The sequence below is a fragment of the Triturus cristatus genome, chromosome 4_2 (assembly GCF_964204655.1).
Source record: "Triturus cristatus chromosome 4_2, aTriCri1.1, whole genome shotgun sequence".
Taxonomy (NCBI): domain Eukaryota; kingdom Metazoa; phylum Chordata; class Amphibia; order Caudata; family Salamandridae; genus Triturus; species Triturus cristatus.
The window spans coordinates 211,435,038-211,462,780 of record NC_140586.1 but is presented as its reverse complement, the minus strand read 5'-3'; the positions used below and the strand labels follow the sequence as shown (position 1 = coordinate 211,462,780).

Below are 27,743 nucleotides of genomic sequence, written 5' to 3'. Positions count from 1 at the left end.
GTAAGTAGGTTTCAACATGTCTTCTCCCTCTAGAAGGGAGGAATAATATCCTCATTGCCAGAAATGGTATGGGGGTATTATTCCAAAGTGTTAGACACCTTACACGACATGTTTTGATAAAGCCAAACCATAGTTACCATAACCGTTTAAGATTATAAGGTACTTTAAGAGTATATGGTAGGCTATATCATAGAACAGCTATAGGGACATGGTTCCGAAAGCTGCAGACAGGCTCAGCTCATGCTAGAGCACCATCTCACATGTTACCAAGCACTCTGCCTCCAGGATTTTTAAGGCCTGCCATAGGAGTGGCTGATAGGTACAAATGTGTCTATTTATAAGGTGGGTATAGGAATACTACACCTAAGCAAGGAGTGATTACACGACCTTACCCCAGCTGAGTGATCAGCCAGTTGTATCATAATGGAAGGCCAGGCCAGGGGTGGCACAATACATGCTGCAGCCCCTGGTAGGCCAAGGGTACACCTATGCCCTGGGTACCTAAGGTACACTGTACAGGGGCCAATAAGGTGACCCTAACCAATTGGGTTATGCACCTAAAGTACATAGTATACATTTAGAGAGAGAACAGCTGGGCTGTGGGTCTGATTGGCAGGCCCACAGCCACATCTAAGTCGAAAACCAGTGAAGCAAAAGCAAAAAGTGGGGGTGAACATAGAAAGCAGACCCTACTCTCACAGTAATCTGTATGATTCAAGAAACTCATCTTTTACAATCAGAGTGCAGGGCACCATTTGATAAGGAAAGATGGGTAGACAAGATTATTGCTTCAGACCAACAGTGTTGGACACAATGGGGCGTTGGGTCATAGCGGAAATAAAATCTCAGGCGTGTAAATATACTATAGTTAGTTTCTATGGCCCGAATAAGGATGATATAGGGCCACTAAATAATCTCTGCTTTGCCCAGGCTGACTTTGACTCCCCACTTATAATGGGTGGTGATTTTAATGTCCGTCTGGATAATAGGCTGGATAGATCTTCCTTTCGGAAACAGATTGCGGCCCCTCGTGTCAAAGCCCATCTTAAGACTACTCTAAAAAATTTGAATTTATGCGATGTATGGCGGAAAAAAAAGGGCGAGGTGAGAGAGTACTCGTTTTTTAGTAAAAAGAATTCACACTTCTCCAGGTTAGATTATATATTTTTGGATCGTTCTGAGGTGGACAAAGTAAGTCATATAGAGTATATGCCCATTCATATTTCTGATCATGGGGCTATAGCCTTTAATTTGGAGCTCCCTCAAAGAGATGGACTTTAAATAGGAGATTTCTACTGCAATCTTCCACCCCTGATCTCTTGAAATCTAAAACTGCCTGTTTTTTACAAGATAACCTCAGATCGACTTCCCTGCATTATGTTTGGGATACTTATAAAGCTTGGCTGAGGGGAACTCTAAAGGGGGCAGTAGTGGGCTGGTCTAGGGCAGAGAAGACTGAGTTGGCCGGTTTAGAGTCACAAATAAAAAAAGTAGAAGTAGAGCTTAAGTCTAGGAATATAACCACTACAGTGAAGGAAAATTTAGTAAGGAGACTTGAGGAAGCACAGTTAAATTTTAGGCTTAAATCTGAGGAGATAACACTTCAAAAATTGGGAAGCGAGTAAGATGTCTGATTTTGAGCAGGGGGAGAACTGCGGTAAATTTTTGGCGATAAAGAGCCAAATTGATAGATCCTATAACTACATCAGTAGGATTAAATTAAATGCACATATTACCGAGGATAAAGATGAGATAGAACAGTCTTTTGTGCAGTTCTTTCAAGAATTATATCAAGAAGATTCCTGTACAATGGAAGAACACATAGACTGTTGGCTTACTGAGAAACTACTCCCGAAGCTACCAGAGGATAGCCAAAATGTCCTACAGTCAAAAATAACTGGAAGTGAGATTATGGCGGTATTAGATAAATCTAAGAGGGGAAAGGCCCCTGGCCCATATTCGATCCCAATTGAAGTTTACTCCATATTAAGGGATCAGATTATTCTAGTTTGGCTGAACCTATTCAATGATATTCTAGGTGGTCTTTCCCCCCTGCCAGACTCTTGGAATGGAGCACTCATATCACTTATCTCAAAACCAGGGAAGGACCCGACCCAATGCCAGTCATATCGGCCGATCTCTTTATTAAATACTGACTATAAAGTATTTGCAGGGATACTGAACAACCGCTTGTCTAAAATTATAGGTCCCATTATACATGAAGACCAGAAGGGTTTCATTCCTGGTAGGCAGATGTCAGAACTGGTATACACTCTAATTGGGGCAGCTGACTTGGCAGTGTCACAGAATATGCCTTTCTCCATCATCACTGTAGACGCTGCCAAAGCCTTCGACCGTGTAAATTGGCATTTCTTAGATAGGGTCTTGAAGGTATTTGGATTCGGTGATGAGTTCAGGCATGTACTCAAGAAAATATACAGGTCACCCTATGCCCAGATACTAGTTAATGGAAGCCCCTCCCCAATTGTTAAAATAAGTAGAGGAACTAGGCAGGGTGGTCTTCTGTCACCTATTCTGTTTGACTTATATATCAAGCCCCTCGCCCAAAGTCTTTGCCAGAATCAGAAGATAACTCCCTTTGTCATAAATGGATTTGAGAGGAAAGTCGCCCTTTACGCGGATGACTTAGTGTTAATGTCTTCAAATGTCACTGTTGCACTTCCAGAGCTTATGGCTGAAGCACAGGTATTCGGGAAATTCTCAGTATATGAAGTGAACGAAGATAAAACGTAGATTATGGTTTGGAATATTCCAGATCATGAAAGTAAGCCTGTCAGGGAGCTCAGATATTTAGGAGTCACAATCACTCAAGACCTGGAAAAAATTCCTAAAACTAACTTAGACAGGGTTGCTAAAGAGGTCGACGTTCTGCTGCAAAGGTGGCAGAGTAGACCTCTCTCACACTATGGGAGGGTGAACCTCATAAAAATGTCGATACTACCAAAATGTACTTATCTGTTCAACAACATTCCTTTAGCATTTGCAAAAGCGGACCTGCTTAAAATCCAAGGCAAGATCTCGTCTTTTATATGGGCAAGTAAGGGGGTCCGTCTATCCTGGAAAAAACTAAGGCGCAAACTGAAGCAAGGGGGTATGGGTTTACTTGACCTACAACTCTATTGTTGGGCCTACCAGTTAAAGAATTGCAGGATGCTATTGCTCTCCCCAGATAATTCATTAATAGGGAGTATGTTTTCTGCCATGTTAATTGGCATAGAGACATTCGGATTCATGTATAAATTCGGTTCTTTCAAAATCTTCAAAAAAGTGCGTTTAAAGACTTTACAAATGGCGGCAAAACTATGGTTAAGTTGTCGTGACTGTCTCGGCCTCTCATACTACAGTGAGTGGGCGCCTGTGTGGAGATCCCCAGGAACTCCGGAGGGCCTCCTAGATGCTTTAGCTCGTCCTTTGTTAGAGGCTGGTGTCACGCTTTGGAAGGATATTGTTCTAATGAATGCTTCTCATGGGAGTATTGGAATTTCATCACTAGAGGCACTTTGTCCAGGTTTAAATACTATCAGATTGTTTCCTGGTGCAAGAACCAATGCTGGCTGCCTTCTGAGGAATGTCCAATGGAAAGTGACTTACAAGACGTGGTCCCAAGGAAAAAGGAGGTGGCTCTTTGGTACGGGTATCTTCTAGCTGCAGCTGACAGGAAGATCGACAAGCCAACTCGAGTTTGGGAAAACTACTTGCCGAGAGAGGAGTTGGATCAATTATGGCAAGTATCAATAGATACTCTTTATTCGATAATCAAATCTGCTCCACTCAGAAAGAACCATTTTTTCACAATTCACAGGCTATATTGGTCTCCCTTGAAAATTTCAAGAATGAGAGGCAGGGGAGAAGCAAGATGCATTAGGTGCGGCTCACTGAATGCAGATGATATCCATATATTTGTCTCCCGCCCCAAGCTACATGAATATTGGAAAAATGTGGGTAAGAGTATTTCGAGGGTGCTTGGTTCAGATGTAGAGGTAAGCCCATCTCTTATACTTTTTGACATAATCCTTAAACCTGGGGGGAGGCAAGACATGAACGTATTGCAATATAAATTGGTGTTTTATATGATCCTTCTGGCCAGGAGAGAGATATGTAAACTCTGGCGTCAGATGGCTCCACCGTCTTGGAATGCCTGGTGGAATTCAGTTACTTATTTTAGAGCTCTGGATCAAAGGGTGAACACCTATAGAGGTAGGCCTGCTACTGGGTTATTTTGGAATTTGTTGGACGGGAATACAATGGATAGCAGATTAGATTAGGTTAAGGTCAAATTCCAATGATTAAAACCTCTTGGTCAGCTCATGATGTGTACTTTGGGCGGTCCCCGAAGAAATAACAGCTGAGACTGAAACCACCAAGTCATCAGCATTAGGGGTGGATCAGGTCGAGAGGTTGCTATGGCTACGGAGGTTATATGAGGGAAAAAAAACTCCATACAACCACTTTTAAGAAAACCAACAGATAGCTATAGTTTGCTTCTTTATGGAAACCATCACCCAAAAGCTTTGCGTGACAATCTGCGAAATGGGCAGTTTTTGAGATTACGCCGCAATTGTAGTAACACTGATGATTTTGATATCAAAGCACAACAACTAGCATCTAATCCAGAGGCAAGCCAGAATCCCCGACAGTGCATAACAAGCATTGGCATAGCCAATAGGTCTTGCCTTTGGAAATCTTCTAAGTGTTTAGCTATGCAACAGTTGATGTTGTTGCACCAAGGATATTGTGCTGCATAACTAAATACTTATAAGGTCCCAAAAGCGAGACCTATTGGCTATGCCAATGCTTGTTTATTATAACCTAACCAGGCTTTGCATAGGAGAGTATCGTCCCACTAAAGCCGGGCTACAATTGGGCCTTTCAGGAGGCTGAAAAACACCGTGGGACGTGCCCTGGTTCAAGGGTAGATCAAGTCAATATTGATCGCATTCCAGGTTACAACCATCATGTCACAAAGCAGGTCAGTGTGTGCTTTATCCTGTAGGCCCTTCCACGTCTGCCTTGCAGGCTGAGAAAAACAAGCATTGCTAAAATCAACTGGCCTGGTTTCTGGCTGAATACAATAATGACAGATGTGTGTACATAGCCAATATATGCACAGGCAACACGTAGCTTTACGGGCAAATACAACACAAAGTGGCCCATAATCAAAACTTCTGAGACAGGCCATGTGCTGACCCAAAATGTGAGGGGCCTAACACACACATTCAATGGCTGAAGGGAACTGACCTTAAGCCCTCTCTATGGGCCTCATTCACAAAGGTAAACTTATACTTTTGGGTCCATTTTCTATTTTTTGGTATTCATAAACTAGGAATTACATTTTATTAATAGAAAGACGGCTGAAATGCCAGAAACCGGTCCTAGGAAGCTTGTTTCCGGTCCAGGGAAGACATGGCTTGGCAGTTCGGGCTGGACTGTTCCCATGAGGCACATGGTCAGACTGATTTGCATATGGCCATGTCTGAACTGGAGTGGCAGAGTGGGCTAAAGAACGGTGATGGATTAAACCCAGATCATTTGACTGGGGGTGAGTGCTTGCAATGTTCAACACTCCGTCCATCATTTCCTTTGGTTTTTGCTTTGTTCGCCATAAGTTGGCAGGGTATGCTCAGACGTGAGTCCCTTGCTCACTTTGCCACTGGATTCAAACAAGCCTGGCTGAAGACGGCTGAAATGCCAGAAACCGGTCCTAGGAAGCTTGTTTCCGGTCCAGGGAAGACATGGCTTGGCAGTTCGGGCTGGACTGTTCCCATGAGGCACAGGGTCAGACTGATTTGCATATGGCCATGTCTGAACTGGAGTGGCAAAGTGGGCTAAAGAACGGTGATGGATTAAACCCAGATCATTTGACTGGGGGTGAGTGCTTGCAATGTTCAACACTCCGTCCATCATTTCCTTTGGTTTTTGCTTTGTTCGCCATAAGTTGGCAGGGTATGCTCAGACGTGAGTCCCTTGCTCACTTTGCCACTGGATTCAAACAAGCCTGGCTGAAGACGGCTGAAATGCCAGAAACCGGTCCTAGGAAGCTTGTTTCCGGTCCAGGGAAGACATGGCTTGGTAGTTCGGGCTGGACTGTTCCCACGAGGCACAGGGTCAGACTGATTTGCATATGGCCATGTCTGAACTGGAGTGGCAGAGTGGGCTAAAGAACGGTGATGGATTAAACCTAGATCATTTGACTGGGGGTGAATGCTTGCAATGTTCAACACTCCGTCCATCATTTCCTTTGGTTTTTGCTTTGTTCACGACTGAGGGGATGCCACAATAAAGGTAGAGAACTCCCCAGATTGACTGAAAAAATAGGCCTCTACTATCTTTCTGAGTCTACACCAAAAGTGCGGAGTGTCCGTAGTAGTAAAATTAGAATCAGTAAACTTAAAATCTTACTTTCTGAATACCGAAAAATAGTAAGCTTACACAAAGTGTAAGACAGTGTGACAGTGTAAGTGTGAGACAGAGGTACATGTAAGCAGACAGGGAAAGAGGTTTACAGGGAGAAATACAATAGACAGAGGTTTAATAGACAGAACGTTGACTTTCTCAGGGGTCCCTGGGCAATTGTCCACTTTGTCCTTGCCTTAAAATGTCTGATATGCCGTTGTGTGTAATTCAAGTGCCACACCAATTTACTTACCAAAGCCATGAGTCGCAGAATCCCAGGCTGCAGGAATGAGTTCTCTCCGGAGTTGAGTACTGTGTTGAGCACACAGCGGTTCCAAGGCTGTGACGCCATATGCAGAGCTGTGAGCACAAGAATTCAAATGTAATTTTCATACTATATTAAATGTGGACATCTTATTTATTTCGTACAGTAGGGACGTTTCAAACACTATGCTGTACATATAAAACAGCAGTGTTATATACAACAATGGGCTGGCAACTAAAACTGATCATTGAAATATTCAGTGTAGCTTGAATTTATCGCACCATGAATGTTACTGGAGACGACAGTCACATTCAAACATGACTATCTAGTCGGACATAGAAAATACATATTTATAGTGTTATAGGATAATTGGTGCACTGCTCACTCTTAACAATTTAGTAGCAAAAGATGATATTTTAATGCTTTTTTCAACTCTTGGAGAGAGGTACTTGGCTCTCGGTAGTGCATGCTAATGGAGCAGACCAAGGAGGTAGTAGTACTAGAACCTAGATGTGGCACAGGGTGCCCTGAATGAGACTATGAAGTAATGACTAACTGATGTAAGTTTCTGGGTTGGAGTGAATGGGGAAATGAGAAGTAGTAGGTGCCATGCTGTTGACTGATTTTCAAACATGCATCAGTTGTTTGGGTTAATCATGCATATCCAGATGGCAGCAAGACTAAACAGAAGACTTGAGAAACAGCCAAGACATTCAACATATGATTAGTGTTCTACTTCTAATAGCATTTACTTTTTTACTGTGACTCTTCTTGCAACTGCAACTACACAAGAGAGAGAAAACAGGAACATTCTCAGACCAACAGATGGAAAAGGTGGTCCTATTGTGGAAATATTATCCTTTCTCATTACTTCCAGAAGCACTCAAAATTAGGGAATTTATCCTACTCTTGGATATGATCTTACAGTTTCAATTTTCTACAAAGGGAATAGGCACACTTGCAATCTGAGACTATGTCTGGGACATATTATTATAAAACTACTTAGATGATTCAGAAAATAGGGTCATTTTATGTTCACAAAGGCTGGGTTCCATCCACATTCTTCTGCTTTACAGCTTGCAAAACTCAGTCACATGGATATTTTCCTCTGATTCTATGAAAAAATAATTCCAGTATTCAACTTTCCAGGGCAGCAAGGTGGCTCTATTGTATATATTTCTTGCCTTCTCACAAAAGAACATGTTGCTTACCTTAGATAACACTCTTTCTGATGGATACTCTATCTTCCAGCTTCTAAATATTCCTAGGTCCCAGACTGGATCTGGAGATTTTTTCTTCAACAGTCCCCTTGTGGTCCTGTAGGTGGCATCATGCAGGTCTGCATTGAGTTAGTCAGAAGTGATGTCGGGGTCACAATATAACTACCACCTCCGCGTCCACACTAATTTCTTTCTGATATCTGTCTGTGCTGATGGATGCAGAGCCTTCAGTAATCAGACTGTGTCAGTGTGCAGATCTCTACTTAGAATCTTTTAAGCATGGACCAAATGAGTCCATTCCAGTGAATGGGGAGATGGGTTGGTCGGTGAGGAATCTGCGTTCAAGGAGCCACCAGAAAGAGCATAAGCGAAGGTAAGTAACATGTTCTTCTGATGGATATTTCTAATGGACTATTCCTCACCTTGTGATTAGATACCAAAGCAATACCTCCCCAGAGGCTGGGTCTGTGGAATGACTCAGACCAGCAACTCCTGCAAGACTGCACGGGGCAAAGTGCCAGTCCTGGCTATCCAGGCAGTAGTGCTTTGTGAACATATGAAGGATACCTACGTCACAGCCTGGTAATTATCCAAGACTGGTACTCGACACATCAGTGCTGTGGTAGCTACTTTAACTTTGGTAAAATGTCCCCGTAAGCCATCTGGAAGCTCTTTCATTTGCCAGTCCATAATAGGTTTTAATGCAGAGGACAATCCATCTAGAGATGGTTTGTTTCTGCACAGCTTTTCCTTACTTTGGCCCAAAGAACACCATAAAGAGCTGATCATCCACCTGATGGTCCTTGGTACGATCAACGTAAAGACTAATAGCTTTTAGGGGGTCCAAGTGATGAAGTCTCTCTTCATCCTTGAATGGATGATGTGGGGCAACAAAAGCTGGCAGGGTGATAGATTGACAATGGTGGAAAGGCATAGCCATGTTCAGAAAAAATGCTGCTCTGGTCCTTAGCACTAACTTGTCTGGGAAGAAAGTGGTGTTCGGTTGCTGGACTGAGAGTGCTTGCAGCCCACTCACGAGACAAGCTCACATGATTGGAATAAGGTTTTCATTGTGAGCAACATTAAAGGACAAATATGTTTTGGCTCGAATTGGTTTCACAGCAGGAATGTGATAACCAGATTTACGTCCCATTGGGGCATCAAAAAGGGCAGGAATATATGGGTCAGCCCTTTCAAAAAAACGCAACACAATGAGAAATTTAAACAGAGATGGCTGATCAGGCAACAGTAGAAAAGCCAATAAGGCTGACAAATAATCTTTAACTGTTGCCACCAACAGGCCTTGCTGAGCTAGTGATAAATGAAAAAGTAGGTCAACAGACAACTGGGCTTGTAAGGGTTTCATATGGCTGGACGACCACCAAGCAACAAACTTCTCCCAGCATCCCCCCATAGCTGGTTTTAGTGGAGGAGTGCCTGGCTGCCATAATGACATGCATTACTTTGGGAGGGAGATTAAAGACCATCAACTATTGGCGCTCAATTTCCAAGCATGGAGATTTAAGCTGTGCAGGTGCAGGAGCCTGCCCTACTGCTGTGACAGAAGATCCTCCCGAAGAGGCAGCCGGATCAGAGGACAAATGCTCATGGCCAGAAGTTTGGGATGCCACACTCTCCTGGCGCAGCCCAGAGCCACTAGGATGACTTGGGCCCAGTCATTCCTGATCTTCCACAGGTAGCTGTGTAAGGCATATCTAAGTCCTGAGCTGCAATCCAGGTGAAAGGCATCTCTGAGTGGGTACTACTTTGGTAACTCCAAGACACAAAGATTGGGACACTGCATGTTCTCATTGGTGAAGAAGCGAAGGCAGGGTTCTCCACATTGTTGGAAGGCATACTGTGCCAACCCTGAATGCAGCTTTTATTTGTGATCTGCCTAGCAAAGCCCCCTTAGTTTGTCTGCCCTGGCGTTTAACGATCCTGACAGTTGCTGTACAACCAGGGAAATGCCCTGATGATCCAGCCAGCTTCAGAGACGTAGACTCTCCAGGCGTAGGGCCCACAGATCCACTCTACCCTGTTTGTTGTAGTATCACACAAGAGTAGTGTTGTCCATGGCAACCTCCACCCTTTCCATTTTAAATATGGGAGGAAAACCTTTAATGCCAAACAAATCTCCAGCAGCTCCAACAGCTTGATGTGGAGGTGGGTTTCCGCCAGACCAGAGTCCTCTGATCCCCACCTCTTACTGATGACCTCCCCAACTCAGCTACGATGCATCCATTATGACTGTTAGCTATGGGTGGCACAAGGATAGGAGTCTTCCACCGATTCAATCGCGGTCCAGCAGCCACCACTTCAGAACTATCAAAGTCTCCTCCGACACCCAAATGGAATTTGAAGGATTCCCTTGGTACTGAGCCCACTGAGACTTCATAACCTTCATAACCCACTACAGAGCCTGTATGTGACACTTGGCGTTGTTCAGTAGCATGATGCAGGAGCCCTAGAAGCCTCAGAGCCACTCTCACTAAGAAACAGGTCAAGGATTGAAACATCTGGATCATAGCCCAAATATCCTGGACTCATTAAGGCAGAAGGAGGGCTCAAAACAGCACACTGTCTAGGATGGGTCCAAAGAAATGGAACCTCTTTGGAGGAGTCAGGTGTAACTTCGACATGTTGATGGTAAATCCCAGAGATGTCAATAGGTTGGCTGTTGTCTAGAGGTGGTTTACGACTGTTTGGGAAGACTGGTATTCCTAACCTCCAGAGATGAGCAGCAACCACCGCCATCATTTTTGTGACCACTTGAGTGGCACTGGTAACTCCAAAGGGAAGCACTGAAAACTGAAAGTGCTTGTGGCCTACCTAAAATGGCTAGGAACATGTTGGATTGCAGGACAGGAATGTGGAAATAGGTGACCTGCAAATGTAATGCCACAACCCAGTCTCCTGAATCCAGGGCAGACAGAACATAGGGCAGGTGGGGAGGGGAGAGGGGGGGGGGGGGACGGGCATTTTGAACTTGCCCATCTTGAGGAAAAAGTTCAGACGGTGGAGATCGAAAATGCGACAAGGGCCTCCCTTCTTCTTCAGCACCATAAAGTAGCAGGAGTAAAAGCCAGTCCTGATCTCTGATGCTGGTATCATCTCTATGGCTCCCTTCTCTAAGAGAGCTGGAACTTCCCTTTGGAGAATGAAGAAGCCGTTGTAGTGTAGGTGGCATGCTTGGAGTGACGGAAATTAAGGGTAGGGTGTAACCGTGTTGGATGATTTGGAAAATCCATCTGTCAGATATGATGCTCTGCCTTTGGTGAGGTAAAAGCTTATCCGGCCTCCAACTGGGTGAGAGTGTGCAGCTGAGGGCAAATTAAAATGGTTTTGCAGTGACTGCAGAGTGGGCCCGGAGGACTAGGTAGTTTGTTGCCCCTGGGAGCCTGGACCCTGGCGGCTGGATTCCCAACCTCTGCCTAGAAAGGCCTGAGAGGTCTGCTGTTGCTGAGGCAGGGTTTGTCATGATCTCTGCTGAAATCCGCTTCCGCAGCCTCAAAAGGGGTCAAACTGTTGGGGAAACCGCCGCTTGGGTAGTGCTGGACTGAGAGAACTCACTATGGTTTTGCTCTCCTTAACGCGTTCTATTGCTGAGTCTGCCTTGTCTCCAAAGAGATGGGTATCATCAAAGGCATAGCCATCAGTGATTGCTGGAAAGCGTTTGAACATCTAGTGGAACGAATCCAAGCATGTCACTGAAGCACCAGGTTGATGCCTACTGCCCTACACACAAGCAGTCAGTGACATCCAAGCCTGACCGAATCATGTATTTTGCGGCATTCTGGCCATCCTGAATAATCTGTTGAAGTCTGGCATGAAGATCCTCATGGACTTGAGGCAAGATCTTGGACACCATGCCGCACAGTGTACTTGAATAACACCCTGGGAAGCAACCTGAGTTGACGGACCTGAGGGCAAGGCTGGCAGATGTGAACTTATGTTGGTCAAATGCTTCAATGCATTTTGACTCTCTGATTTGCAGGGTGGTCGGAAATTAATTGGGATTTAGTCTTCTGGTAGATGCTTGAATTACCAGGCTCTCAGATAGTGGGTGTAGCAGCAGGAAAGATGGATCCCTGGAGCCAGCCTATTTCTTTCAACTATTTACAGATTTTCTGGAAAGCAATATCCTTGGTTCGTCCATGTGCCCAGGATTGTGTCCGTCAATGCCTTATTGAACGGAAGAAGAGTTTACTGTGAGGTCTGCCCTGGTTGCAAGAACTGTGTAAGCACAACTGACTTCCTTGTTTGATGGAAGTTGTAAGTCCAGTACTTCTGCTGCTCTCCTGATAACCATCACAAAGGAGGCAGAGTCTTTAGTGGACTGGACGGAAGTAGAGTTTAGACCAAAGTCTGGTGATGTGCCTAGACCACTGGAATCTTGTAAATCTAGAAACAGATTATCATAATTAGATACTTGGGAATTGTCATCACCATTGTTGTCTTGCTATTTCTCTCTATATCGGTAGTGTAAGGGAAGGGTATCAGAATTCGACTGAGGTTGGACTGGAGGTAGGGCAGGGTGCGTCTTCTAATAAGGTTGCGGTGGATTCACTTCCAAGCCTGAAAGGATTATAGGCTCTTCTTTGGGTGTCAGTGGTATTGCTGCCGGAATCAACCTTGCCATCATGTGCAGTGTCTACATGACTGTTCACCCACGGGGCAAACTAGGGAACAGGGTCAAGAGGTGCACTGTCTGGGCCATCAATGATAACCCTACTTGAGGCCCCCATGAATCCATAAGGCCCGAAGGCGTGGCAGAGGGATCCAGTGGAGTACCAACAATCTGCAGCATGGCCTCTTTGAAAGAATGGATCTGCTGCAGTGTAGTCAATGGACCCGGGAACTCCGGTTAATCCAGGACTAAAGCTGGGATCAAATGTCTTAGAGGTACTCTGATGTTAGTGTGAATGATCTTGCTGAGAGTGGAGGAAAGCAGCAAAGCCATGTTTGGCCTTCTTAAGCTTCTTTTTCTTGGGCTTACCTCGTTAACTTTGAATGTGATGACAGCCTCTCTCAGAAAGAGCCCCGGGAGTGAGAACGTCTCAGTGTCTTCGACTTGGACTGGGATCGAACCTTCTAAGCCTTCCTACAATTCACAGCAACATTGAGTTAGACCTCTTGGTGCTGGGTGGGCTTCGGATTCATCTGAGAGCTGTCACCCCACGTCTTCAAGTCATGTGAGGAGGCCAAACACCAGAGACAGATCTTGTGAGCTTCCATCACTGACTTCTGTTTGTGGCAGTCCTCGCAGGGTGTAAAGCCTGTCATTTGCTGGGGAGACATGTCCCTTACACACTGAATAAAATATTTTAAAACGTTTTCTGTCAGGTGACAGAAGTAGGGGAGGGAAGGAACTGACGTTGACGGGCAGAGGTGGTGGCTAAATTATGACCCTGACATTACCTCTGGGGCAAGGCAAACCGGACGTAGAGCCTACTGCCACGTGAGGGAACTACTGAAGAAAAAGATCTCTGGCTCCAGTCTGGTGCCTAGGGGTTTTCACAAGGTGAGGAATCTATAGTTAGAGATATCTATCAGAAACAATATTTTCTCATGACTCCATCCAAATCCCTCCTGAATTAAACTGATTGGCTCTTTCTAAGATGTTTACTGGTTTGGAGTATATGGCAGGGTTTTGCCCAAACTGCAGAACCAAGATATTCACCATATACTCATATTGTACTCTGTCATTCTAAATCAGTTCCACGAATTCCTCATTCCTACTGAGGGGAAAATAGCTCATTGGAGTCACTGCCTTACCTTTACCACTCAGACATCTGACCCACCAACTCCTAGTGAGCAATGGGATAATGGCTTAAAGGCTGACTCAGCTAGAGCTGCAAATGGAGCTGGGGTCAGTTTCACAAACTCCAGTTTTCATGCCTTAAGTTTAGGGGTGTTGAAATGCGGTCACTTTTGTAAAACTCTGTCTCTCTTCAGCATTTAGTGTCTTTCTTTTTTTGCACTTTATCCAAATTATGCTGTTTCCTGTGCTCGAACTATCAGTGAGTCTGCTCCATCAAAGACTCAATCTCTCTTAGGTCAAGAGAACTGACAGCAGAGACTACAGAAATGATGGCGGAAGCTGGCTTGGGGGTATTGGCTGCAAGGGTTTACAAAGGAGAGAATGGGTCCTCTGTTGGGGCGTCCTGACTATCACTAATCTTGGTGCCTTCTACATCCTTGCCTATGTGCAAAGCCTAGATCACCTCTGAAGACTAGTGTATAGAATATTGTTTGCCTCACACAGCTTCCTGACATCAGCCCACAGTCAGTGGTGCAAGCACAGAATCCCCCATCCGTCTGTAGTTCACCATCATTTAACTGACCTTTCACATTAAATGCACTGCAATATATAGGGTGTTATTAAGCATCTCCAGAAGTCTGTAACCAGATTTCATACCATTTGCTCACTAAGGTGAGGCCTTTTCTCTACATTCTGGGGCAGTCAGAGACTACTGGGAAATATCCCAGGTGGGTACTGTCATTTACCATTGCCGAACAGGGTTTCAGGGACTATTTTAAAATTGGATAACCAAGGTTCCCTTTGTACACCTGCCTCTACAAAGTATAACACGTTTGGAACATAAACATCGTAGGGCTATAGCAATAACAATCAAACTGTTACCTCATTCAAAATTATCTGAATCATTTAGATCTTAACAGGTGGTAAATCAACCCACAAGGTGAATGAAGGATTTGGCCTTCACTAACCCAGCGAAGGATCAACTACGAAATGATGGGATCCCCCCGCCCCCCCCCGTGGGGATATCGTTGCCTTACGTGCATCTGATGGTGCAACAGCTGCACAAAAGGGACAACAGTCTGCAATGAAGGTGCCAAGTTGTTTTGGTACCGCTTTGAAAACATTTGCTTTACAAAAGCAATACAAAACGAATGGGCCAGTGCTGTGGGGTGGGGGGTTATATCTGTTGCTGTCTGTGTGCGACCACCAGACTTTTCATGGCAGCTCCTAAAAAAATTGTTGTCAGAACAACCACACTAAGTAGGACAGCCTTTCTGACTTACTTTGACAGAAGGTCGAGTGGTGGTACCTCATTGGTAAAAGGCTCCTGGAGGCAGAACCAGCACAGGCTCCGCTGCTGGAGATATGACATGACTACAAGTCCCAGAAGAGACACAGACCTGTGAGTTTTCACCTTCCATCCCGGAATTCATGGAGATGTGGGGCCTCGTTATTTAAATTTCTTCCTGGGCTATGTCAAGGTGGGTCGATCTATGGCCTGCTAGAGGGTAGGCTGGGACCGTTACCGGTAGTAATACGGGCTACCAGTAAACAAAGCACCACTGTGTAGACAGGGATACGGTTAGGAGGTAGTACAATGGGCATATTAGGCCACACAATAAACCACAAACCCTTTTTGCTCCTTTTTGCGTTGCATCTTATGGGCAACACCAATGGTGAGACCTTTTGGAAAACTGTCAAAGCAACTTCGGTCTCCTAGTGGTGTTTTCGTGAGGTGTTTCCATATTACTCTTTGAAAACATTGTTGTTCTTTTTGTTGAGCCCTGAATAACACTACACATTGTGGTAAATAATTTAATTACCGGGACTTAATTTGATACAGAAACATAATAAAATAGCTCAGTGAATAAGAGGCAGAATCCGTGGTATTAGAGGTTCGGAATGGGCTTTATTCCAATGGTCGATTATAATCGGTTGCTCCAAGTTCCATCACCACGAAGGTTCAGGAAGTGAAGTACATACGTTATTGACAATCAATCACTTTTATACAATAGGCATTACAGTGAAGCGAATACAAGAGGCGTAACAATTGATAGTGTGGATAATATATTCATACGTAGCAAAAATAGGCGTAACTGGGTGTGATGAAAGAACGTCATTAGATGTGATGTCATAATAGGGTGGTTCTATGAAAGAATTTCGCCATGTCAGCAGAAATACTTGGCAGAAATGCGCGCGCAGCAGCATGACGTGTAATTGACGTGCAACTAGGGGGTGAAGGGGACTTGACATTTAGCTCTACATGTGGCGACAGAAGTCTGGAGGGTCAAGTCAACCTAATCCCAAATCATATCTAACATCCTATGTTTAAAGAACTATGTTATCCAAAAGAGAGGTCTCTTCGAGTAGAATCTTATTCTATACTGACTATACTGACTGTTAGTGCGTGTACAAGCGTCTAAGTGTCTACACTAGATGCGAGGGCGGAAATCTTCCATAGCAATAGGGCTATGAATTACTTGCATAAAGACAGAGAAGCCGGGCCTTTGCTCGGTAGCTGGAAGAATGTTTACTTAAACTGCTAGACAGGAATGCATTGGGCAGGGAACGGAGCAGATAATTTCGAAGGTGAAATACAGTTTTTGGCAGGCAGCAGGCTGATGTCAGGCTTCGTGAGCCGCGCAGAGAATGAGACAAAGTTCATGGTCACAGATGCAGGCTCAGACTGGAGCTTTCAGAGGCAGAAGGCAAGAAGAGTTTGATGACAGAATCAGGGCCTACTTGCCTGGACTGAAAAATGGCATAAGTGAACCATATAAAGCCGGTGGCCTTTCATACTTAGGAATGGAATATCCGGCCTATTCATGGCGGATCTGACAGAGGACAGGTTGACGGTGGACGCACATGTGTTTGCGTCTTCATAACTGGAACTGGAGGGAACATACATGTACTTGTGATTCATACATGGAACCGTTGGGGTCCAAGATAGGGGACATAACTGATCAGAAAAATCCATATTTCCACATTCCCTCCTTGTCCCCTACTTGCCCGTTAAGAGATATCAATCTTCATCAATCCATTGATCTGTTCATATAGCATCATTTGTTCTTCTTTCTTCTTCCGTGATGAATGAAATCCTGGTGGTGGAATACACGATGTGGCACACAGACCACAGATCGCTGGTCCACATTGTAGACATAGACAGCAACTGAATAGTATGAGAAGGCCAATACCTAGGAAAGATAGGACCTTCCATCCAAAGGTAGATAATACACTCCAAAACCAACCGGACCAAGTCCAGGTGCCTGGGTTCTGGTGTATCTGGCTTACAATCTTATGAAGGCGAGTTATGGCTTTATATACAGATGGCGAATTTTCTGGTATGAAAATGCAACAGCTTGATCCGATGACCCTACAAGCTCCGCCCCTATCGGCCAGGATGACGTCAAGGACAAGACGATTTTGAAGCACAACAATCCGCATAGCAGACTGCTCTTCTGTTAAATTGCCTAAGGCGGAAATAGTTTCGTTCACTACTGCTTCAAGGGTTCTAGTTAATCTACGTATCAGCTTACTATTAGTAACGGTACCTATATAGGGAAAGAGACCTTTATTGAAATCTGTGTATTTTTCCCATGCTGTTTCAGTGTAATCGACTATCGGGAGATCTCTCCTTACTCTATTATATACTAAATGAGTATTTCTGTGATAATCAGAAGGAGCTAGGAAAACAGGTGGCAAAAGGAATCCAATGTAGCAAGTACCATCCCAATCTAGAGGCAAACGTACATATGCCGTCTGACCACATATGAAATAAGAATGGCGGGAAGCTCTAAATGTAGACTTGCCTTGATCACTAAATTCTACTACAGTGGTGCATCTACTATGGCCCATATTTATGGAACCATTCTTTCTTACACATAATTCACCCTTTACTGGAAATATTGACATAGCGGGCAAAATTGGAGTAGCTTCAGATTCGACATTTAGGATCATAAGATCAAGCGTAAAATTACCTAATCCATACACTTCATTTTCTAGATCAGTTCCTGTTCTCTGGGGAAGTCCCTCCTTGTTAGGGTAGCAGACCTTAAGCAAAACTAAGTTCAAATTTCCCCATACCCAGTTATCTTGATAAACTGCAGAATTCGAATCTAGAGAATTAATTAAACTAAACCATGCTCCACAGGAGCCGTTGTGTGTGAACGGGTATGGAAAGAGAGGTAGAATTCCCTTATAATTCTGATAGGGAGGGAGTCGGCCACATATCCAACAATTTGTAGCATTGCTAACCTGATGGGAATGATGTAACATACTGATAAACGTATTATTGCGCAGCGCAAATCTATAAGACAACTCAAGAGGAGGTAATTCACTAAAAGAATGTTCAGCAGTAATATTATAAACATGTCTAGAAATAGGATAATATATGTGCAACAATATACTTGCAGTAATTATTAAAAGACTTAAGAGAAACAAAATTAATAACGTCACTATGCAATGACTACGCAGTGATTTACAGTACGCCTGTCGTTTCAACATTTTTCGGGTGTTTTCTCTATTCAGGTCCAAGGGATACATGTCAGAGACAATTCAACCGCTTCACCTTGGAGAGGACTTAAACAATCAAATTGCTTGACTGATTGGACCTGAGTTTCAGTTTATACAGTTCGGATTTACTCTTTTCAACAAAAGGAAGTTTTGAGTCAATGGGTGAAGACACACAAGGTGTGGTATTCACATCTGATTGTAGTCCATGAAATTTCTTGATATGACTTGAATGAATCCAGCCTTTTCTGCCTTCGATCTTCACGGCTGTCCTCGTGGTGAGCAAGACCAGCTGAGGCGACTTCCACCTAGGATCCAGCTGAGTCTTTCGATCAAAGTTCCTCACTAGGACCAGGTCGCCTGGAATTACGTCATGGGGCTTCACCTCAGTGTTGTCAGGAAAAGCTGCAGCTACCTGTGAACGACAAGATTGTAGTGCAGACATCAAGGAAGCCAAGTAATCTGTCAGCATATTACAGTTAATATCAGTTATTTTGCGTGGTATGGGCGTCCCCCACATATTTGGTGGTCTGCCGAAGATCACTTCATACGGGGATAGCCCTGTTCGAGAGTGTGCTACCATTCTTGTGTAAAAGAGTGCAACTGGTAATGCTACTACCCAGTCGACACCTTTCTCTCTGCATATTTTGGACAATCTAATTTTCAGAGTCTGATTATGTCTTTCTACGAGACCTGCTGCCTCGGGGTGTCGGACACAGTGGAATTTCCACTGATAGCCTAACAAAAGTGAAACGTGTTTCATTAATTCGGATGAGAACGGCTGGCCGTTATCTGAATAAACAACACGTGGTAAACCGTACCGTGGGAAGAATTCTCGAACCAACTGTTTGGCAGTAGTCGGGGCAGTGTAATCTGAAACCGGGTATGCCTCCGTCCAACGGGAAAGAGCACAAACAACTACGAGAACATATTTGAATCCTCTACATCGTTCCATCTGGATATAATCCATCTGGAGGACTTCAAAAGGGTGATCAGGAGGCTGAAATCCACCCTGTTCTACGGGAACGCTTTTTCCTGGGTTGAACTGACAACAGATCATACAGGTACGAACTTTTTGTTTAGCTGCTGCTCGTAAATGTTTATTGAACCAAATGTGTTGAATGCTATCTAGCATAGCTTTTTCTCCTAGATGTGCGGGACTATGTACAGTGTTAATTATAACCTGGACCATTGAATCAGGAAGGAACCACACAGATTTTTCCATCATCATCCATCCTTGATCCGTTTGGATCCCTCCTAATTCGGTCCATTTCTTTATTTCGTCTGGTGTAGCATGTGTCTGTATGTCAATTACGTCAAGAGTAGGATCTTTAACCGTCATACAATGTGTTGGCGTCGGGACTATTGCCTTTGTCATGTCGGATGTTTGAGTTTGAGCAGTCTGTTTAGCTGTTCTGTCAGCTAGATCATTGCCTTGAGAAATGATATCAGTAACTTTCGTATGAGCTTTACATTTCATAATTGATATTGCAGTGGGTAGATGTATCGCATCTAATAAGGCATGAATGAGGGGTCCGTGCTGAATGTGGGCACCGTGGGAAGTTAAATAACCTCTCTCTCGCCACAGCACGCCGAAGTCATGTACAACTCCGAATGCATAACGTGAATCAGTGTATATGTTGACTTTTTTATTTGTGGCTTGAATACAGGCTTGTGTCAGAGCGATGAGCTCTGCGGCTTGAGCTGACAAGGTATTTATGCGATTTGTTTCAATGACTTCAGTATCTGTTGTGACTGCGTAAGCGGCCGCTAACTCTCCTGTACTTGTTCTCATACATGAACCATCTACATACAACGTCAGGTCTGGGTCTGGCAATGGGACATCGGTTAAGTCTTGTCTGGGTTTCGTCGTGATTGTAATAACTTCAATACAGTCATGGGCTAGTGGGTCTGTTCCGATCACAGGTAAAAGTGTGGCAGGATTCAATGTGTTACAACGTCTGATTTCTATATGTGGTTGAAACAATGTTAACTCGTACCCTGTAAGTCGCGCTATAGTCAAGTGTTGTGTTTGTGTTCTATTCACAAGAACCTCTACTGCATGTGGTACTTGAACTGTCAATGGATGTCCTAACACTATGGCATCGCTTTGTCTGATTGCTAAAGCTGTTGCTGCCACTGATTTTAGGCATGCGGGCAAAGCCTGAGCTACGGGATCTAATGTACTAGAAAAATAAGCACATGGTTTGTGTGCTCCCGCTTGTTCCTGTGTGAGTACTGACAAGGCAGTACCTTCGCGTTCTGTAACAAAGAGTGTAAACTGTTTACTGTAACATGGCGTTGCTAAGACAGGTGCTTGACATAAAGCTTTCTTTAAGCTTTCAAAAGCTTGTGTATGTTCCTGAGTCCAAGGGAGAACAGTCGATGTGGCTGCCTCCTGTGTTGTCAATTGAATGAGTGGTTTTGCTAGAAATGCATATTGAGGGATCCACTGCCTACAATATGAAGTGAGGCCTATGAAAGCCCGTACCTACTTTTGTGTCTTGGGTATTGGCATGTTAGCTATTAACTGAATGCGGTCGGGTGTAAGCTGCCTTCCCTCCTTGGACAGCGAGTGTCCAAGATAAACAACTCGCTGGACACAGAATTGCAGCTTAGAAGGGGACACCTTGTGCCCCTTTTCGGCTAGAAATTGTAAAACTGTCAGTGATGCTTTCTCACATTCGGGTTCGCTTCTAGCGGTGATCAGCAGATCATCGACATATTGAAGCAAGGCAGTGTTAACTGGCATGTGGATACTGTCGAGTTCTCGTTTCAGTGCTTGGCTATAGATGCTGGGGCTTTCTGTGAATCCTTGAGGTGCGCGGGAGAATTTAAAGCTACGTCCATTTAAACTAAATCCGAACAAATATTGACTCTCCGGATCTATTGGGACGCTGAAAAAAGCATTCTTGAGATCAATTACAGTAAAGAATGTTGCTTCGGAATCAATAGCTGTCAGCAATGACGAGATATCTGGGACCACAGGGAATTGTGGCACAATGCATTTGTTTAATTCGCGCAGATCAATAACCAATCGATATACTGGCGGGGCCTTCGGATCTGTTCGTTTAAGAATCGGAATTATCGGTGAATTACATACATTGGAGTCTGTTTCCACAACCACTCCTTGGGCAATGAGCTCGTCAATGATTTGCAGTAAAGCCACTACAGCATCTGGTGGTAACTTGTATTGTCGCATTCGTGGTAGTACCACTCCTGCCTTTAGTGTGACTCGATATGGTGTAATATTTATGCAACCAACGTCAGTAGGGCCTTGTGCCCATAGATGTGTAGGTAAAGTCTGCAGTCGGGGATCCATGTCTCTAGACACATAGTGACCTTTAAAATCACGTAAAAACAATCTTACTCCTTCCGGAGAACAACATATTATAGCTCCTAGAGCTTTCAGTGTTTTTATTCCTAACAAGTTTTCTGGACATGATTTGGTAAGCAATAAATCTGTAGTTCGGGTCAAAGGTCCTATCGTAAGTGGAAGAGGCTGTGACACTTCATTAACAATAGGTTTGCCCGAAAAACCAAGGGAAATATTCTGTGAGCCTGAGAGGGGTGCCCCTGGAACTTCACTACGTTTTATGGTTGTTCGACTTGCCCCTGTATCGAGTAAAAATTTTCTGTCTTGGCCTAATAATTCACTATGTACATAAGGTCCTTCTTGGTCTACGGGGACCTCGATAAGGGGTAAGTCAACTTCCCTCTCTAGGCTGGTTCATGCGTATCGCTGATAATCAGGATAGTCGTACTGTGCGGTCTGGTACAGTTGTCGTGTCGTGGTTTGGGTGGCAGCAACAGGCAGCGCTGGTGCAGCTGGCACAAACTGTATAGACTGTGTTGGAACTGGCATGGACTGTGCATGCTGCGGGGCTCCTTGTTCATTCTGATCCTGTCTAGGTGGCCGTGGTCTTTCTTTTGTATTACCTATGGCGATATTATGTTTCAAAACTGGACAATCGTGTACGTAATGACCTGGCTTTTTACAATAATTGCATGTCCCTTTTACAGGTCCTGTTGAATCACCGGAATGTGTCGTACCCTTTTTATGTCCTTCGGCTGGAACTGTCTGGGAGACTAGCATTTTCATTTTCGTGTCTTTCATGCGTCTTTGTTCATGTTCTTGTTCCTCTCTAATTCTATTGTGATGGTACTGTAACATTTGTAACATTTGTGATGGAGTGTTACCTTGCCAGGTACTCTCGAATTTTAATACTCTGTTCTTTACTTGCGGCAAGGCATTTTCTACTAATTTTGTCACAAACAGGTGTGGGTATGATTCGCTACTTGCTTTTATGCCACTATTTATACCAAAACATTTTTCAAATCGGGCATAGAAATCACTAGTGTCTTCATCTTGCTTCTGTTTACAGGCTGAAATTGTACCCCAATCTTCCTTTTTCGTAGTTAATAAACGTGGCAGTACCTGTACTAGTAAACCTGGTAGTGCTTTAGTTTTATCCCCAAGTCCTGCTCCTGCAGTTCGGGCCTTTTCTTCTGCTTCTAATGCTGACCATTCTATCTTTTGGTCTCCTACCTCCCACTCCTTTTCCCTGAGTTTTTCATAAATGCCAGCAGGCATCAATACCTTTAATATTGTCATAATGTCTGGATAGGTATACTCTCCCATGAGTAACATATCTTTAATTTCTCGGTGAAAACCCGCTGGGTCTTTGTCATGACTGGGTACCACTTTCTTCATTTCTAATAATTCTATTTTTGATATGGGCGTATATACAAATACACGTTTAAACTCATTGTCCTCGCCCTTTATTGGGTGTACTTCTCGTAAGGGATTCTGTCTGTCCATGTAATACGTGGTTCTTTCCTTGATGGGCAATGAGACATGTTCTAGGCATACAAAAAGAATGTACTGTTTTCTTGATTCTAGTATTTCTTTAATTAATTTAGTACCTGAACCTCTCCATCTATTCATGAGTAATTCAGTCAATATATCAGGTAAGGGACCAGGATCCGAATGCTGACTCTGATATAGTATAAGGAGTTGTTGAATCATATAAATCCCAGCTAAACGCTGTTCATCTGGGGTGAGATTCAAAAATGTGCGTGCTACTGTATCATCACCATACTTTCCGGGACTGTCAACCCAATGGACGGCTGACTTGGCTAATTCTTGTTCGTCCATTGAATCGAGAAAATGATAACCCCTTCGTTCTCGGAGTAATTTGTCAGCGGCTTGGAACGAATGCTCGTTAGACCTTATATTAATTATAGGTGTTTGGAAATTCCTGTTATTATCTGGACATATCGGACGTATTGGGTCAATAAGACATCTATTACTATTACAAGATCTTCCTCTACCTACATAAGCTATGGTGTCTGACTGTCCTGTGGGCAGTCCTGATCCTTCCTCCTCGCCTTGTTCAAACTGGTCTACCGCTAGTCTTTCTTCGTGTAGGCGTTCTATTTCTTTACGGATCTTTCGGCACATGGCTATTATACAATTTTGCTTATCATGTCTCCCTTCTGATATATTCTGGCTCCATCTGGTAAGAATTTGCATTGCTTCCGGGTCTACCCCCGGTCGGTCTTGATTTCTGATCACACAATTTATGAGGAAACGTAACAGTTCCCCCTGTATCTCCACTTTCTGGTATTCCATAGCTCTGTTAATACATTCAGAATCTCGCCCTGTTTGGACAAAATGGTATATATTATCTAGATGCGCAGTCATTCCTGGTAACTTCCCTAAATACACCGCGGCTCGTCTGATACGTAATGATGCCATGATCATTTCGTCCTCTTTGCCGGGCACAGGGTCATATCTACAATCTACAAGAAGTTCCTTAAGCGTACGGGCATTTATGAGTTTGGGGGTACGTGAATGTGCTGACTCTTGAAAGGTACGTTTATTTATTCTGGGTGGCGTAGAAAAAATGTTGGTAGCACCTCCCGTAGCCCCATCTGGGGTATCGGGCGTGAAAGGATTCGTTGAACGTGATACAGCAACTATAGGTGTGGACACGGCTATAGAAGTAGCTGTAGGAACAGATGTAGAAACAGATGTGCTTGCCGGAACTTGTGTCAGGATTTGTTGCTGTAGAGGTACAGATACTGGATCTTGGCGTTGAACCTCCCTGGCAGGCGGTCTATGTGGGGCGGAATTAGCATACTCGGGAGCTGCGTCATCTAAATATGAGGAAAGAAAAACATCTTCTGCGGTTCTAGGATGCCCCTTAGGATGTACCTTTATTGGAAATAATGGGGGTGGCAAGTCTTTTGGTATCTCTGGAGTAGCCTTAGGTAATCCTTCGGCCAGAAGGGGATACATACCATTCATAAGGGCATTTCTTTGTCTGTCTACTTGTTCTGATTTCACTCGGGTACCTTCTTCAATTAATAGATTTTCTCGGACTTTATTTGAACTCTCTTTATTCTTCTCTTCCTGTCGGAGTGCTTTTTCTGTACGCCTATGAGATTCTTTACGCCATAACTCAACGGCGTCTTTCTGTGACTGTCTGACTTTCCTTTTCCATAACTCTTCCTCTACTTTCATGATGCACTCTGCATCCCAGGTCCCAGCTGCGGGCCACCTCTGACTTTCTGGTAATTCCTTGGTGTAGTCTACCCATAAATCAAGAAATAATATAGCGTCTAAGCCATGTTTATGATACATGAAGTACCCTGGAGTGTCCCTAGGAGGAATAGGGACGGCTTCTTCGAGTACCCCTTTTCTTGTTGTGATCTGTCTTAATTTCGAAAAGAGCGGCATATTGAAAACTGATCTGATACTTGATTTTGAACAAACTTAATACAGTAAACACGATAATGAACAGTCATTCATACCACAATATGCAGAACGTACTTAAAACATTTAACATTTAACATTTAACTTTTAACTGAGCAACAATGATGATGACGATCTAAGGAAAACTTAATCACTAAACATAATACTCGACATTAACTGAATTATTCTGAATTTATATACTTGATATACTAGATATACTGCTAAACAGTACAGATACACTGCTGAAACAGTGCAGACCGGATTTGTGTACCCAAACCCGTCTTGACCGGCACAACCTATGTGCACGTCAGAACGCCTCCCCAGTAATGGTACTCACCGGGTAGCTCGGAAACGGAAGGCCTCGGAAACTGAACTGAACTTGAACCGGACTGGACTCGACTTGAACTTGAACCGGACTGGACTCGACTTGAACTTGAACCGGACTGGACTCGACTCGGGACTTCGGAAACTGGTGGGCCTCTGTATACCTCGGATCTTGCTCTCTCAGCTAGGCTCTGGTCGGGATACTTCGCACTTCTCACCGCCTCGTCTGGGTGTTGATCGCAGCCTCAGTCGCCCCCGCTTGACCGGAGGGAGATACAGGAAATCCTGCTGGTACGCGTTGTTGTCCGTCCAGCTGTGGCAGGAGACCGGGCCTGCAACTCACCGCCGGCGCGTGAGATGAGAAAGTGTCCCTGTTCGGGCGCCATTCATGTGGTAAATAATTTAATTACCGGGACTTAATTTGATACAGAAACATAATAAAATAGCTCAGTGAATAAGAGGCAGAATCCGTGGTATTAGAGGTTCGGAATGGGCTTTATTCCAATGGTCGATTATAATCGGTTGCTCCAAGTTCCATCACCACGAAGGTTCAGGAAGTGAAGTACATACGTTATTGACAATCAATCACTTTTATACAATAGGCATTACAGTGAAGCAAATACAAGAGGCGTAACAATTGATAGTGTGGATAATATATTCATACGTAGCAAAAATAGGCGTAACTGGGTGTGATGAAAGAACGTCATTAGATGTGATGTCATAATAGGGTGGTTCTATGAAAGAATTTCGCCATGTCAGCAGAAATACTTGGCAGAAATGCGCGCGCAGCAGCATGACGTGTAATTGACGTGCAACTAGGGGGTGAAGGGGACTTGACATTTAGCTCTACATGTGGCGACAGAAGTCTGGAGGGTCAAGTCAACCTAATCCCAAATCATATCTAACATCCTATGTTTAAAGAACTATGTTATCCAAAAGAGAGGTCTCTTCGAGTAGAATCTTATTCTATACTGACTATACTGACTGTTAGTGCGTGTACAAGCGTCTAAGTGTCTACACTAGATGCGAGGGCGGAAATCTTCCATAGCAATAGGGCTATGAATTACTTGCATAAAGACAGAGAAGCCGGGCCTTTGCTCGGTAGCTGGAAGAATGTTTACTTAAACTGCTAGACAGGAATGCATTGGGCAGGGAACGGAGCAGATAATTTCGAAGGTGAAATACAGTTTTTGGCAGGCAGCAGGCTGATGTCAGGCTTCGTGAGCCGCGCAGAGAATGAGACAAAGTTCATGGTCACAGATGCAGGCTCAGACTGGAGCTTTCAGAGGCAGAAGGCAAGAAGAGTTTGATGACAGAATCAGGGCCTACTTGCCTGGACTGAAAAATGGCATAAGTGAACCATATAAAGCCGGTGGCCTTTCATACTTAGGAATGGAATATCCGGCCTATTCATGGCGGATCTGACAGAGGACAGGTTGACGGTGGACGCACATGTGTTTGCGTCTTCATAACTGGAACTGGAGGGAACATACATGTACTTGTGATTCATACATGGAACCGTTGGGGTCCAAGATAGGGGACATAACTGATCAGAAAAATCCATATTTCCACAACATGTTACTTTGCACCTGTGAGGGAAAGTAAACACCACAGAGCAACCTGAAGGAAACCTCATGACTTAAGAGTGTCATAAAGGGCATCCATACTTAGAGATTAGTGGGCATATAACAAGGAGTTATGCAATAGTTCCAAAATGAAAGAAGCTGAAAAATGAAAGCCACCTTTCTCACCTGCTTTATACCAACCAAGACAGAGCAACCTACAAGACATCTACTGACACTATTCACTATATAGATACTCTGATAAATGAGAAGGACTCACTTTTCAGCCCAGGAAATAATTCTAGCCACTCATGGTGGCCTTTTCACAATAGAAAAACAAGCATTGGCATAGTCAATAGGTCTCGCTTTTGGGGCCTTATAAGTATTTAGTTAAGCAGCACAATATCCTTGGTGCAACAACAACTGTTGCATGGATAAACACTTGTAAGGTCCCAATGGCAAAACCTATTGGCTATACCAATGCTTGTTTATAATAGTCAAAGACCTGCAATTATCCATGCACACAGACCAACATAATGTAAAACGATGGCACGTGTTGATGTACTGTAGGCAGGCACCGGGTCTTTTACATAGGTCTCAAGGCTTTGCAAGTGAGGCACAAGCAGCAAATCAGTTCTACTTTTTCCTTTCCATTTTTGGAGTCATTCCTGACAGGGATACCAGCCGCTCAACTAATCGTAAAGCCAAACAAGCATTGGCAAATACATTAGGTTTTGCATTTGTGATTAATTATAAGCTGTTTTTGTTCTAAGTTGCAGCTTCCTGAGTAGTTGTACAATATAAGTTACAGAAAGGCTGTAAAGTGTTATGACTATGTACAAAAAGGCAATATATTGTGCTGTTACTGGTGGTATAGTGTGGGTAAGCAATAGCAATTCATTTTTAAATGAAAGTGGGAAGTAGA

The 27,743-nt window shown here is 43.9% G+C and overlaps 1 protein-coding gene across 1 annotated transcript in view; it reads right to left on the bottom strand.

Annotated features, from left to right (window-relative positions):
* MEI1 (meiotic double-stranded break formation protein 1) overlaps positions 1-27,743 on the bottom strand; it is a 2,222,673-nt gene that overhangs the window by 187,003 nt on the left and 2,007,927 nt on the right. The window contains exon 28 of the mRNA XM_085599901.1: positions 6,668-6,774. Coding sequence (XP_085456027.1) covers positions 6,668-6,774 — 107 coding nt within the window. The remainder of the gene's footprint in view (positions 1-6,667; positions 6,775-27,743) is intronic.